Source organism: Scardinius erythrophthalmus (assembly GCF_964197995.2).
Source record: "Scardinius erythrophthalmus genome assembly, chromosome: 2".
NCBI lineage: Eukaryota > Metazoa > Chordata > Actinopteri > Cypriniformes > Leuciscidae > Scardinius > Scardinius erythrophthalmus.
The window spans coordinates 22841586-22856832 of NC_138222.1; the positions used below are offsets into that span (position 1 = coordinate 22841586).

A 15247-nucleotide genomic window follows, 5' to 3' on the forward strand; every position below is an offset into this window, starting at 1 on the left:
TAAACAAACAGAAAACTTACATATCAGTCTCTTCCTGTCAGAGTGTCTGCTTCCATTGTACTGTTAAAGCAAGAGATCTTGGGCCAGAGCTGCACTAGAGGGACTCTCCCTGCAATTAGTGCATTGTAAGTAGGGTGACCACCATCAAACAAACCAAATGTGGGACGATTATAAGTTTGTGTGGGACAATGTGGGACATGTTACCAACACTAAAACATATTCTGAAACTGTTATATAATGTTATATAGCTGTTTTTATCTAACTTAATAAAAACATTTGTATTCTGCCTTTCAGCTGATAAAAGTTATTTGTTCTTTAGTCCCTTCCAGAAAACACAATTACATCACAATGTAACATTTTACATGTCATTTAAATTCAACATCACTGAGCCCAAAGGCAGCAGGCATCATGCAGATAACTATTTTTGAAACAGTTCTGACCAAGTCCAACTAAAATCCAACAAAATAAACAATAAACAAATAAAATATAAAACAACATGAAATTAGATCATTGACAATCTTATATATTAAGAATATATTAAACTAAAAACTCATATTTTTAGAAAGGATGTGAATTAAAACAACCACAGCAGGCAACAAGTTGATAAATTCTGTTAAATTAAAAAATTTAAATTTATCCATTTGAATTATTATCATGAGATATCTGAATTATCCATTTGTTTTCTGACAGGGAACACATGGAACGAATCACCGGTCCACATTTTGATTGACAGCCGTCACAACCTACTAGTGACCGTGTTTACTCCTTTCTTTTCAACCATTGGATAGGATTTAAAAAACGGCTGTTGTATTTGTACTTCTGATGAAGCGCTGTTAAATAGGTGAAAAACTACGCCGGAAAAAGTATAAATAAAATGCTTTCTTAAAAAGGCAAAAGAACGCATACACATTTTCTTAATATGATAATTAAAAACCAATAGACTGATGAAAATGTGGGACATTTTCCCAATATGCGACGTGCGGGATAAGGGGTGAAAATGCTGTGCGGTACAACGCAAAGCGGGACGGGTGGTCACCCTAATTGTAAGTAGCTCTGAATCTAGTGTCTACTAATCAGCATGTAACTTCTATTGATGTTGATCTAATTTTCACCAACCTGATGCTATAATCAGGGACCCAGAGACTGGCAGAGTACAGTCTAGTCAAACAACGACTCCACCATAATCAATGAACATGCGGAAAGCTCTAACACTCTGACTCAACAAAATTGGACAGCAAGACCAAGGTCCATTCTCAGCTGGAAAAGCTAGGCTGGTCCTATAATACTGTGTTTAAAGGTCTATTCATAAGATTTCCATCAGGTAAAAACACAAACATGCTTTGTGGGCAATATGCATCAATCTCATCTTGAATTCCGTGTTGTGTTGTGAGAATCACAACACCAACAAGTTCATCTTCCTTTTATAGTCAATATGTTCATTCAATTATCACAGAATTAACCACATCTTATAAAAGAACATTTCAAAATGCAATGTTTGCATCTCTCCAGTCTCTCAAACCTAACCAGATGCTACTAAAAACAACCTAAGATATATGCTTTTGTGCCAGACTTACCCAGCATCCTGTGCTTCATGGGCTCGGATGATAGATAATAAGTTGTTGTGTTGTAGAAAGTCACACACAGCAGGATAACTACAAGAGTGAGGAAAGAGAAAAATGAGTTGTAAAATACAGCATAAAGACAAATGGACTTGGCTTCTAGATTTAGTTCTGGGGAGCAATTTTATTTAATAACGTTCAAGATACAAGAACACCGTCATCATACTACTGTCGCAGTAAGGACATTTAAAAGATGGCCAAAGTACTGTATGTGTGTAAAAGATGTACAAAAATGCTATAAAACCCTTGCTATAATGTACCTCCTCCCTCAATGGGCAACAACACTGTTGAATTCCTTTTATTTAAAAGTATGTTTATGAATACTGATCATTTAAAGTCCCCCTGTATTCAATAATTGTATCCCTTAATACTCATCTTTGATCACCAAAATGACATATTTCGAAAACATTTCCCTGTGAAAAAAAAATTCTTCATGCCTTAAAATAGCTTGAATGTAACTAAACCCTTGCTTCATTTAGTACACAGATACATGAATATGCAAATTAGCCCCACCTCCACTCAATCCCATGAGCTCGGACTACCTGATCCACTCAGTCAACTTTACTTTAGTAAATGCTACACAATGCCAAGTGGAAACTATGGGTTAATTCAGCCATATATGTTTGAACCAGAAACTAATTCAGAAGAAGTGGAAGAGTTATTTATACAGGGTCGTCTGCAAATCAAAATATCAGAATGGTAATGCATTTTATGCATCGCTCTCTATAATGTCACATTTTTGCTTGACTACATTATCAAACAGCTAATAATGTGTTGCTACTGTTACACAAACCATGTTTCTGTTCGCCATCTCAGTCTGCCTTCTAAAAACGATAAACGCCATCTTAGAATGTGAGTGGAGAAAGGCATATAGTATAGTTCATTATAACCAGTGTTGGGGAAGTTACTTTTAAAAAGTAGTGTTTGCTCGTTACTCGTTACTTTTAAAAAAAGTAATCCGTTACTTTACTTAGTTACCCCATTTGGAAAGTAACTTTTTACGTTACTCGTTACTATTACGTTACTTTTATGTTGCTTGACTTTGGGCAGAACCCAATATCTGTTCCTAAATATGTAGACATAAAGTTATACAATGGAGGACATAACAGGTAATTATTTTTTGCTCCTTATTATAAAAAATAGTATCAATTTCGAAAGAAAAAAAGTCCTTCTCATTGGCGCTGCTGTGTGCGGCAACTTTTATTCTCAGCCGGCTCTGCATCATGGGGTAGAGTGCGACACTCCGCGAATGAGCAGCGCGCCCGCGCCACTTCTCTCCGCTCCGCTCCCCCTATCCACCGAACTTTAAATTTCGGCAACAGCCAAAAAAGCGCTCCTGCTCTCTAACACCGGTGCGAATCGCGTCTTGATAGCATAGGACAAAATGATATAGAAGACATAAGCTTAGTTTTCAGACATACGACTCACTCTAAGGGAGTAGGAGAAAAAAAAGAGATTTTGAGAGAAAAAAATATATTTTGTTTAAAAGTACACATATTCAAGCTTTCTATATATTTCTCAGGTCTTTGAGACAAGTATAGCTTATCTGAGTTTCGGTTCATTTACAGTATGGAGACGAGCTCCAGTTCGCGCTGGTGCCGTCATGATTATTTTGCATGCCATATTTACTTATTAATTAAATTCAGGCAATTAATTGGTTGGTAAAACATTGATTAAAATTAAGATACAATTAATACACAACGAAATTCGTTTTAAAGAAAGTCTTTCTACAAAAACAAACTTAATAAAGTGGTCTAAATCATGTCTGCCCACTCCATTTGTCTCCCGATATATTGCACAAAATTATGATCTTACTCATGCTTTTCACTTTTCATATAATCAACATAGATTATATTATTTATTTATTTATTTTATTTAAACATAAATATGAAACTAAATAGTTTTCTTTAATTTACTTCTTATTAAATTCAGGCAATTGATTGATAAAACATTGATTAAAAATAAGATACAATTAATACAAAACGAAATTCACTTTAAATACAGGTTTTCTACAAAAACAAACTTAATAAATCATGTCTCCACACAAAATTGTTATTTAATTTAATTTAAACATAAATATGAAACTAAATCGTTCTCTTCAGATCTCAACCGTTCTCTTCTCTCAAGCGCGCAGCTGAGGCAGTGTCGCTGTCAAATATATCCATGGGAAAAGTAACGTTGCGCCGAATTGAAAAAGGAACTACGTTTCGTTACCAAATTTTTAGTAGTAACACGTTACACTACTTTTTACCCGAAAAAGTAGTTACGTTACTGTAACGCGCTACTTTGTAACGCGTTACACACAACACTGATTATAACATTGTAATATGCATAATATACATAATTCCCCCGCTTTATTACTAAATGTACATGATTTTTCATATCAACAGAAAAATACTAGGATAACCTGGCTTTACTTGAGACTCCCCTGCTTTGCAGCCTAGGCTAGCATGATATGTGGGTGATTCTTAGACTATGGGCACTTTTATGTACTTTGGTCATATTTTTAAAAATACATACAATTTTGGACAAAATCCTCTTTCTTTTTCAAACTAACAATAAAACCTCCTTAAAAACTTTTTACTACCTTTCTATTATGATTTCTTCATACTTTTCAACCTCCTTATAGGTGTCAAAATCACTGTTTTCTCCTTGTCGCACACCCAGACTTTTTAACTTCAACAATGAAAATACAGTTTAAAAGTATGACTTATCTGGTAACTATTAATATACTTAAATTAAACACTAGTAAAATAATTAAAATACATTATAGTATTTTATGTGAGACCACCATCAATATTACTTTTTATACAAAATATAGCTGTCGCACAGTATTGGCGTCATTTCCACCACAACACTGTAATGTCCCTTTAAAAAGTTTGTGTGAAAGATTGTTTAGGTGGTTTCTATGGAAATGTTCAGAGACATCAGAGCACATGTTGGACATGGAGGCAATTTTAAATTTTCATCAAGAACAAATAAGAAAAATCAAGGTAAATATTGCTTGATCAGTTAATATATTTATTCTACGTCATTTCCAAACATGCTGTACCTTCAAGGGTGTTTTTAAAAAGTTAAAAATGTTAAGTTAAATAAGAGTATTTTACATACATGAAATGCTAAGTATTAATTCAAAGCTAATCAGTGCAGCTATCTTCCATTTTTTCACAAAAAACTACAGAAATGTCATTTCCACCACAGTCATTTCCACCACACTGCCCTCTGTGGTGGAAATGACAGCATGTGGTGGAAACATGCTGTACCTTCAAGGGTGTTTTTAAAAAGTAAAAATTTTTAAGTTAAATAAGAGTATTTTGCATGCATGAAATGCTGAGTATTAATTCAAAGCTGATCAGTGAAGCTATCTTCCCTTTTTTCACAAAAAAATACAGAAATGTCATTTCCACCACACTGCCCTCTGTGGTGGAAATGACAGCATGTGGTGGAAACATGCTGTACCTTCAAGGGTGTTTTTAAAAAGTAAACATTTTTAAGTTAAATAAGAGTATTTTGCATGCATGAAATGCTGAGTATTAATTCAAAGCTATCAGTGAAGCTATCTTCCCTTTTTTCACAAAAAACTACAGAAATGTCATTTCCACCACACTGCCCTCTGTGGTGGAAATGACAGCATGTGGTGGAAATGACATTTATGATTACAAAGTACAATTGATATGGATTGCAAGAGTAGATTGACGTTGTGAATTGAGTTTACTGAGTGTGATGAGTTTAAGAGTTTTCAAAATATATTTTTCAAATAAATATTTCTCTAAATATTACTGTTTCTCTACATTCACGTTAATTCATTGTCATTTCCACCACCACCCTGTCATTTCCATCACCACACACATTTTTTAAAAACATTTAAAAAGTTCTCATCACACATTAAAAATATATCCACAATTTACGAGATCATGCTCTACTTAATATAAAAATTCAAGTTATTTATTTTCTAATAAGCTCTTGCCCTAACCAAAATTAAATTTCAGAGTGTGACAGGTGTACAGTTCACCATTTGGTCCTTAGGGCAGTCAATTTATCTCATTGACAAATGCATAATTTTTGTACATTGTGGAAAAACTGATAAAACTAGTTACAAAAAATGATCTTAGACAATTCTTGAGTGGCATAAGTTATTCTGTTTTTAAATAACAGCTGTATATAGAGATGTGGTGGAAATGACATTTGTTCATTGCAGGTCGGAAAAAATGTAAAATATTAACAATTTCTCTTGTAATCTAAGTTTGTCCTCTTACAGACCTTAAAACTAGACAAATTATTTAAACTTATGAGACTGTGTTACATGACTTTTGAACAAGTTTTTTTTATTCAACTTCTCAAGCCTAAAAGTGCCCGTAGTTGAAGAAACGCCCATGTATGGAAGTAAAATAATGTCAAATGTTTTTGAAACAAAAAGCCTGTTGAATTGCACTACTTGAAAAAAAAAGGCATTGCATTAACCATGCTTGCATTTTAATGCATTGTATTTTTAGGGCTTGCATTTTTATGGGCTGAAATTCAACATGGTTGAATATTTAAGCTGTGAATATTTCAATTAAAAACATTTCAAACACATTTTCATTATTAAAAATTCAATAATCCATATTCACCTTTCATATTTCACCTCCAAAATATTCAAACTGTTTAAAAATACAACCTATAATATTCAACAGGCAATTTTCAGTCCATTTTATTTCGCTTTGCAAAATTCGCTTCCACAAATTCAGTGGTTCAAATTCGACAGTAAATTCAACGGAACTGCAGGAAAAGCAATAGATTACAGAGATACTCCCCATCTGCTGTTAGTCAACCTCACCAGCAGGTGGTGCAAAAGCTCGTGTTGTTGACGAAGACACAACAGTTAGAGCAAGCCATTCATTCATAAAATGAAAATGAGCTGTGTCAGTATATATGCGGAAAAGATGATAAAGACACAAAAGCTGTGTTTATGTTTCATTCAATAACTTCATTGTTACTTTCCCTGTGTAGCCTACATGTCATCAGCTTTCTCTACATGAACAGGATTATAATCGGTTTCCCTCAATACCTCACACTCGAGGATTCCCCTTCTGTCGGGACAAAACGCCTAACGTAGTTTATGGACTAATACAGTGATATAAAAGACCAAACTCGCACCTTATTGGGGATGTAGGCTGTAGGCTACTATATAGGCTAGATGGACTAAGAATATGAACGTAACGCGCAAAGTTTCATGCTGAGCGTTTCGTGATATACTGGCATAAAATCAACACTTGATCAATAGCCTACTAACACTCTCTCTCTCTCTCTCTCTCTCTCTCTCTCTCTCTCTACAGTATATATATATATATATATATATATACTGGAAACGCATTAAACTTTGCGCGTTATTCTGAGTCAATCTGCTTGCCTGCGAGTTTGGTCTTTTATATCACTGTAATTAGTCCGTTACATACGTTAAGCGTTTTATATGTCCAGCTGGGGAATCTTTAAGTATTGAGGGAAACCCTAATAGCTTGCATGCAGCACATCGCCACAATATAAAGTTAAGGCAACTAAACAACCAAGAGAAATAGGCTATATGTCAACCTCAAAAATGTAATATTGGATCTGTATATCCGCATCGGGGAATAACATTATAATCTTGTTCACGGTAGAGAAAGATGCTTGTAGGCTACACAGGGAAAGTAACCGTGAAGACACTGAATTTAACATAAAACCGCCGTCATAATAATCACAAATACACTTGCATTGCTGTAAATGAGTTTTATTAATGAATGGCTTGCTCTAACTGTTGTGTCTTCGTCAACAACACGAGCTTTTGCACCACCTGCTGGTGAGGTTTACTAACAGCAGATGGAGAGTATCTCGGTAATCTATTGCCTTTCCTGCAGTTCCGTTGAATTTACTGTCGAATTTGAACCACTCAATTTGTGGAAGCGAATTTTGCAAAGCGAAATAAAATGGACCGAAAATTGCCTGTTGAATTTTATAGGTTGTATTTTTAAACAGTTTGAATATTTTGGAAGTGAAATATGAAAGGTGAATATGGATTATTGAATTTTTAATAATGAAAATGTGTTTGAAATGTATTTAATTGAAATATTCACAGCTTAAATATTCAACCATGTTGAATTTCAGCCCATAAAAATGCAAGCCCTAAAAATACAATGCATTAAAATGCAAGCATGGTTAATGCAATGCATATTTTTTTCAAGTAGTGCAATTCAACAGGCTTTTTGTTTCAAAAACATTTGACATTATTTTACTTCCATAGATATGCTAAAGCCTGCCTGCCTTGTCAAGAACAAGGGCGGTTTCAAACCACATTTTTGAGACTGTCTTTGGTTCACTGCAGTATTAAAGGAACACTCCACCGTTTTTTCATATTAAACTATGTTATTCCCTTAACTAAGACGAGTTGATACATACATCTCTCGTCTCAGTGCGTGCACTCAATCACTCTGGCGCGCGGTGACACTTTGATAGCACTTAGCTTAGCCCAGTTCATTCATTAGGATCCAAACAGAGATGAAGCTAGAAGCGACCAAACACCTCCACGTTTTCCCTATTTAAATACAGTTACACGAGTAGTTACACGACCAAGTATGGTGACACAAAATAAAACGTGGCGCTTTTCTAAGCGGGTAAAAAGGATAACTATAATGTATGGCGGAATAGCACTTGGGAGCACTTCGACTCAGCACAGTAATATCATCACTCCTGAAAAATCCTCTCCCCCTCTCCCTCTCACTTCTGTCATTAGAACCAACGTGACTTTTTACTGCGCCAAGTCGAAGTGCTCCCAAGTGCTATTCCGCCATACATCGCTTCTAACTTCATCTCTGTTTGGATCCTAATGAATGAACTGGGCTAAGCTAAGTGCTATCAAAGTGTCGCCGCGCGCCAGAGCGATTGATTGCACGCACTGAGACGAGAGAGGTATGTATCAACTCGTCTTACTTAAGGGAATAACATAGTTTAATATGAAAAAACGGTGGAGTGTTCCTTTAAGGAGAAAATACTCAGCAATCGAGTTGACATGAATTTACACATGGTTTGTCTAAAAACATTTTAAAAACACCACACAGACATATAAACAACATTACAAACTTGATTTTCACCACAGGGAATATTTAAGCCTTTGACAAAATAAACATTTTGTCATATGATCACTCTTGCATCTCATCTGGACAAATTATTGTATGCTCACGTGACATTGCCATGCTGCACAGTCACAAAAACGTTGAATATGGTTTTAAGCTATGCAGTTTAAAAACAGGTGATTTTAAACCACTAAAGCACAATAAGCAGCAAAAGAGAACTCATTTCAGTAAGTGCATGCTCTGTCTGAGAGATGGTTTAAGAGCACACACACCTGAAACGTGCACACATAAAAAAGCTGCTCATACAGCTTGTATTGAATTTAGTTCTTTTTGGTGCCTTGTTGGGCTTGAACGGTCAAATACCCACACTTATGTGTCAAAAGCCCATCTTTGTGAGTATCCTAGTAAACACAGTCGTTTATGACTTAAGTGAACCTAAACAGTTGAGAAAGAAAATTAATGTGTATCAGTATATTAGATCAGTGCATTCATTGTTAGTGACAGCAGCCTAATATTCCTGCTGAAGTTTGTCATTAATTGTTAATCAAACAACAAAATCTCTCACTGCTCATGACTGAATCACTTTGGTAACTTAATAAGAATAAACGTACATTTAATTTACACAGTGAATACTATGCAGTGTTTTTTGTACATGTGATTACTTTATACATTGTATGTAGTATTTCTTATTTCTTGTGTTTTAAGTTTTTCAAGTAGGTCTATTTCATAACTGACTGTTCACTTGTCTTCAATAAGTCTTTTTTTTTAAACTTATGTTAGTTAGGCTAGTATTAGTTTTTTTGTAATATTCATATTTAAAGCAAAACTAACTAGATGGAGATTGGGGATGGAGCATCAGTAACGGAAGTAAACCTTAGAAGTAGCTTAATCAGTAACTTAACTTTAAATAATCACTTGGACATGTACTACACAATCATAGATTATGTGAGTTGATTTCAAATACAAAAAAGAATAATCATTTTGAATAAAGTGAACAATTTAATGTGACAAAAACATTAGATTGTTTTACTTTCAGGACTTTAAATTTAGCACAAAAACAATTTATTTTTCTGTGTTTGTGTTTGTGTGCTGTATTGCTATGTTGCCATCCACCTATTTTTATGTACATTTTGGAATATCACCCTAAAAAAAAAAACAACAGGATAGAAACGGCTAGATGCGTTTTAATTAAAATAATTTGCCCTCAAAACATATGTGCTCAAATAAGGCGTATAATTTTTTTTTTTTTTTTTTGCATTAGACAACATGCCTATAAACTATAATGAAAACACATTTAGCACATAAATCCGACAAAAAAAACGTTGCATGTCTTTGCCTCAACAGGGGATGTTCTTGGATAACTGGACTCACTGTACTTGGTTGGTTGTAACATTTTTTTATTAACTGTTACAACTATCCCCACCCCAAGCAGCCATAACTTAGCTAACTGTTTTAACATGTGGATTTGATGTTGGCAAGAATTTAAAGCATTCAAATTAAACTAGAGAAACGGCCACTTCTGGTTTTGCAAGTCAAATAATTGTATCTAAAATACAATGATTGCAAGGCAAAAATGAATCTTTTTTTTTTTTTTTTTTACTTTCTTTCCTGAAAATCATTTTTTTTGGTCATAAAATCTACAATGTTCCTCACAGTCACATGTCACTTATCCTGTAAGTTCAAAAAGGTGATGGTGAATGCATGCTACTCTTGGTTACACTTTATTTTAAGGTGACATAGTTACATTGTGGGCAGCACTGTGACTCAGTGGTTAGTGTTGCAAGAAAGTCCCCAGTTTGAGCCCCGGCTGAGCCAGAAGTCCTTTCTGTGTGGAGTTTGCATGTTCTCCCCGTGTCAGCGTGGGTTTCCTCCGGGTACTCCAGACACATGCAGGTGAATTGGACAGTCAAAATTGCCTGTGTGTGATTCTGTGTGTGAGAGCCCTGTGATGGACTGGCCATCTGTCCAGGGTACTTCCCCTGCCTCTGGCCTAAGAAACTAGGATAGAAACTTCAGCCCTATGACTAGAAAGGTTTTATAAGGAATAGAGAGAGTTATATTGTACTTAATCAAATAAGTACTGAGTAATATTAATTAACTACATGTACTTACTATAGAGTTGCGTTTAGGGTTAGTTACTTGTAATTATGCATCATTTACTGTTTTTACTATAGTAAGTACATGTAGTAACGTGTAACTACGTCACCTTAAAATAATGTAGCGACAATGAGAAGGAACCAACCACCGACTAATCTTCTTTTTGAATATTAATTCAAATTCTCTGCTTCTCGATGAATGAGGGGGGAAGATTTGTTCAGAACGTCTCATGATCCTCATCCATTTTGTCATCGGGGCCAGGCGCCAACCAGTCGGGCTGTTTAAAACTGACCCCCAGCACTAACGAAATAACTGGTCAATACTAGCTTTGTTGCCGAAGCGCTGACTGGTTAAGAGATGACCGAGACCCAAGGTCCCATGAGAGAGACAAACAGATTTCAGCAGGAAATACCCGTGACCTCAGGGCTGTCTTAAGCCCATAAACGTTGCATACAAAGAGACTTACCTATCAGAATCCATAAAACTCATCCCAGAACAATTCTTGACTGACCTAAATCACCAACAGGCGTCGGAAAGGCTGCGGACCAACGACTTTTATTGGTCAACTTTGATAGTTTGCAAGACGGATCGATACCAGCAGATGTTACTGAACCCCCACAACATTCCTGAACCCCTCCTCCTTAAGACCTCTGACAAACAAACAGAGTTATTTTCTCTTCAAACCAGAGAACTGATTCTTACCAATAACTATACATAAAATCATTCAAAAACAATTTTCAATGGACTTATGATCAGACATCACGCAATTACATAATTCTATGTTGTTTTACGTGTGTTGTTTCACCTGTGTGTGTTTTAATATGCTTTGATCCCATATAATTCATGTAATTGTTATAACTATTAGAGGTGTGAATGAAAGTGTGTACTGTTTCATATCAATGCTATCTTACGAACACAACTAGCAAGATGGCTGGAATTAAATCTGTGTAAAATGCTTCATATTCTGATAATTAGAAATCATGCCTAAACTGTTGCATCTGGTCTTCAGTTAGAGATCCCCCAGGGAAGACATGATTTATGACTTTGCAAACAAAGAAGCAGTCAGGATATTTGTAGGAGTAACAAAACCTTTTTTGTTTTAAAAAACCCTTTAAAAACCAGCGCAGAGCGTTGGGGGGGTTGGTTCGTTCAAAATGTTCTGATAGAGAAGAGCTCTCTCTCTCTCTCTGTTCTCGCTCTCTCAGACCAGTAACCATGTAACAAACGCGCAGACGAAGGAACCCAAATTAAGATCAGAAGAACGGGTTCAACAGCTTTATTCAAGCCATCTTACTAGCTTACGCTATTCTCAATTTTCTTTCTTTTCTGAGTTATCATTTCCTTTATTTTCTGTTGTGAATCTCGGTTCTAAGTTAAGTTGTGCGACAAGATTTCGAGCCACGTTTCTTCTGCAACGCACCGCTTTCAACTTCAAAGACTTTTCAACCATCCGACATCAAAGCCCCAGACATCAGGCACGAGGAGACCAGCCAACGAACGGACCGGGAAACCCCCTTTGACGCTCACCAAAGGAATTCCCAAAAGCAGAAGCAAAGACGCAAGTACCTCCAGACTAAAACTGAACTGGTGCATTGATATAAATTTAATAACCTGCCTAAAACGACAGAAGGGTTGAATTAATGCTTGATGGTTCGTTCAGGTTATGTCTTCTAAGTGCATAGAATCTGGAGATTTCATCATCTCACTCTTAAACTCATTTTTTTCAAACTCTTTCTTTCTCACTCTCTTTCTTCAGCAACCTGTATGAGTGTGTGTGTATGCGTGCGTGCGTGTTTGTGTTAGATATTAGCTTTATGTGTTAGTATATAATCAATAAAGTATTGTTTGTATTTGAAAAGAGATTACTTGTGTATCTGCTTATGAATTTATTGTCTTGAACTTCGATCTAAGTTATCTATGCTTTTACCCTTAATTTACTTCGTAATTTATTGTTAGCTGGGGATTATTCTTTCTTGGCCAGGAAGATATTATATTTCCTAGAGTTAATAACTGTTTATGCTTTCTGTTCATGGGATGAACTGATAGACTAATCATACTATTGATTCTGCTACAGTAAATTCTGAAAATAATTAAATTATTAATTATTGATCATAATTCTTTATGAATAATAATTAATTAGATTTATACGGGCGTATAAACGCTACATATTATTGGTGGAGAATGCGGGCAGTTTAACCTAAAATTGTAAGCATATACGAAGTAATTTATCTGTTCATATTATGCGGATGAGAGTTCCGAACCTCTGAAAGTCTGTGTGTATGACGTATGCAGCACGCGCGCCCTGTTCGAATGAATGTCTGCTGCTCGAGCTGTCTAGTCCAGTCTGCCTCCCTTCCTATGTTATTTTATTTTAACTGCAGTAAAATAACCCAAGATATAAAATCTCACACAACAATAAGGTAAGAATTGGGCGTGTTCCCCAATTTCTGAAATAATTATAGCTTAACCCTCTAGGCGCCACGGTCGAGTTTACTCGACAAGATGCGGCACTGAATAAAACGGCCGATTTTGTCAAATAGGGTGTCAAATTTCGTTCGACCTCCCCTCCACTAGTTGGCAGACATGTCATACTTCATCCCCGACTCAAAAAAATGTCATGTTTCTATACAAAATCTTCGAGCTAGAGCGCAATGCATCAGTGCGAAGTAAAGCGGAGCTAGTGTGCAAGTGAGCCATTTTATCAGAGCAATATTGTCAATGTCAGCGAGTATTTACATTAGATTATTATTATTATTATTATTATTATTATCTAATGGCATCAATAAAGCTTACCCGCAATGAAGTGTTGGGTCTTCTATTCGCGGACCCTGATTCTGAAGGGGAATAACGTTATCTGCCTTCAGAAAATGACGGTGATTCTGAAAGTGAAAGTATAGTCCTACACCAAGCACAAACGGTGAATCCTTTGCCCAATATATATGCTCCTTTGCCCAATGTCAGTGGTGGGAACAATGTTTCCCGGGGTCGGAGTGTTCATCGCGAAGTTAGCAGGCGTGTTAGTGTTGTGGGGAACGAGGCGGCCGCGGGAGATTTTTTACCACGGTAGCCATGGTGACTGTGTGCGTCTCCGCAATCGCGGCGACAGTATTGTGGTGGAGGCTTTGTCTAATGCCACTGGGTACATTAGACGAGGTCGAAGTAGTCATAGGACAGTTAGGGGGCAACGTGGAGGCAGGGTGGGGAGTCGCAATGACAATAACTATAGTCCGAGCTGTGCACACTCGGCGCGCGCGCGAGGCAGATCTGGCCGCGCCCGCGCTGCTTGTATCAGGAGCAGAAGCGGTGTGACACGGGGCAGAGGGGCTATTATGCATAGTCTATCGCAAGACCACACCATGAAACACTACAAGAAATGTCACCTGGATGGATAGGGAGTCATTATCTCTACAGCAAAAGCCCTGCAACATAAATTCTTTTCTTTTTTTGTCTGCCATTTATTAGTAATGATTTACACTGTTGATTTACTATCTACTTCCCTGACCATTTAGTAGTGTACAATATGTGTTCTTTTTTGTGTGTTCATGTCCTTGTGATGTGTGCGTCTTTGTCAGCTAAAAAAACAACCAAAAAAAAAAAAAAACCACAAAAAGAAAAAGAAAATACTAACATTGTCTCTCGTCTTGTCTCGTCATCTCACTCATGATATGTGGCTTGCCGTGGCGAGTGAGCTTTTGAACTAAACAGGTCTTGTCTACTTGTGTTTGTGTGTCATATGAATAATATGTGCCCCATATACATGGAATCAGAGTGCCTACTGTATGTAGTAAATGGAAAATCTCTACAGCAAAAGGCCAACCGCTACATGCATTCAGTTTGTTTCTATCATTTATTAGTAATGATTTACACAGTTTGTACTTACTATTTACCTGAGTATTGTGCAATATAGCATACAGAAGGTGAGGGACATTTTTGGGGGAAAGAAGTGGTGCATTTTATCATTTAAACGTGATTTTTCATGAAAATTCTATAATCCAAGATGGCCGCCACTATATGACGTCATAATATGCAAATTAGATGGGAAAATGTAATCCCTACATAAACTTTGGGTCATCCTTAATATTTCTATAATTTACAGAAAGTCTCTATCTTTTATCACTTTTAAGATATAGCCTTTTGAAATTAAGATGTCAAAATCGAACATTTTAGGAAAAAACCTCTGGCGCCTAAAGGGTTAAGACGTCTGCGTGTTCCAGAGTCTTTCAAATAGCTATAACGTTATGTGTGTTTATATCAGTCAGAGAGCTGAATGAAATTAAAACTGCAGTAATTAAAATAACCATATAAGAACGAATATTCTCCTCACAGAGCGATGAGCGTGTTTCTAACGTTATTTATTTGATTCACCGTGCTCCACGTGTTCCACGGCGATCCGTGATAAACATCATAGAAGTATATATATTTGTGACTGGCAGTGCGATTTCCACT

General features: G+C 36.2%; 1 protein-coding gene across 4 annotated transcripts in view; it reads right to left on the reverse strand.

Annotated features, from left to right (window-relative positions):
- LOC308706940 (protein phosphatase 3 catalytic subunit alpha) overlaps positions 1-15247 on the reverse strand; it is a 277717-nt gene that overhangs the window by 55884 nt on the left and 206586 nt on the right. For all 4 annotated transcript variants that reach the window (XM_081392867.1, XM_081392865.1, XM_081392866.1 and 1 more), the window contains exon 7: positions 1575-1652. In XM_081392867.1, the coding sequence (XP_081248993.1) occupies positions 1575-1652 (78 nt within the window). The remainder of the gene's footprint in view (positions 1-1574; positions 1653-15247) is intronic.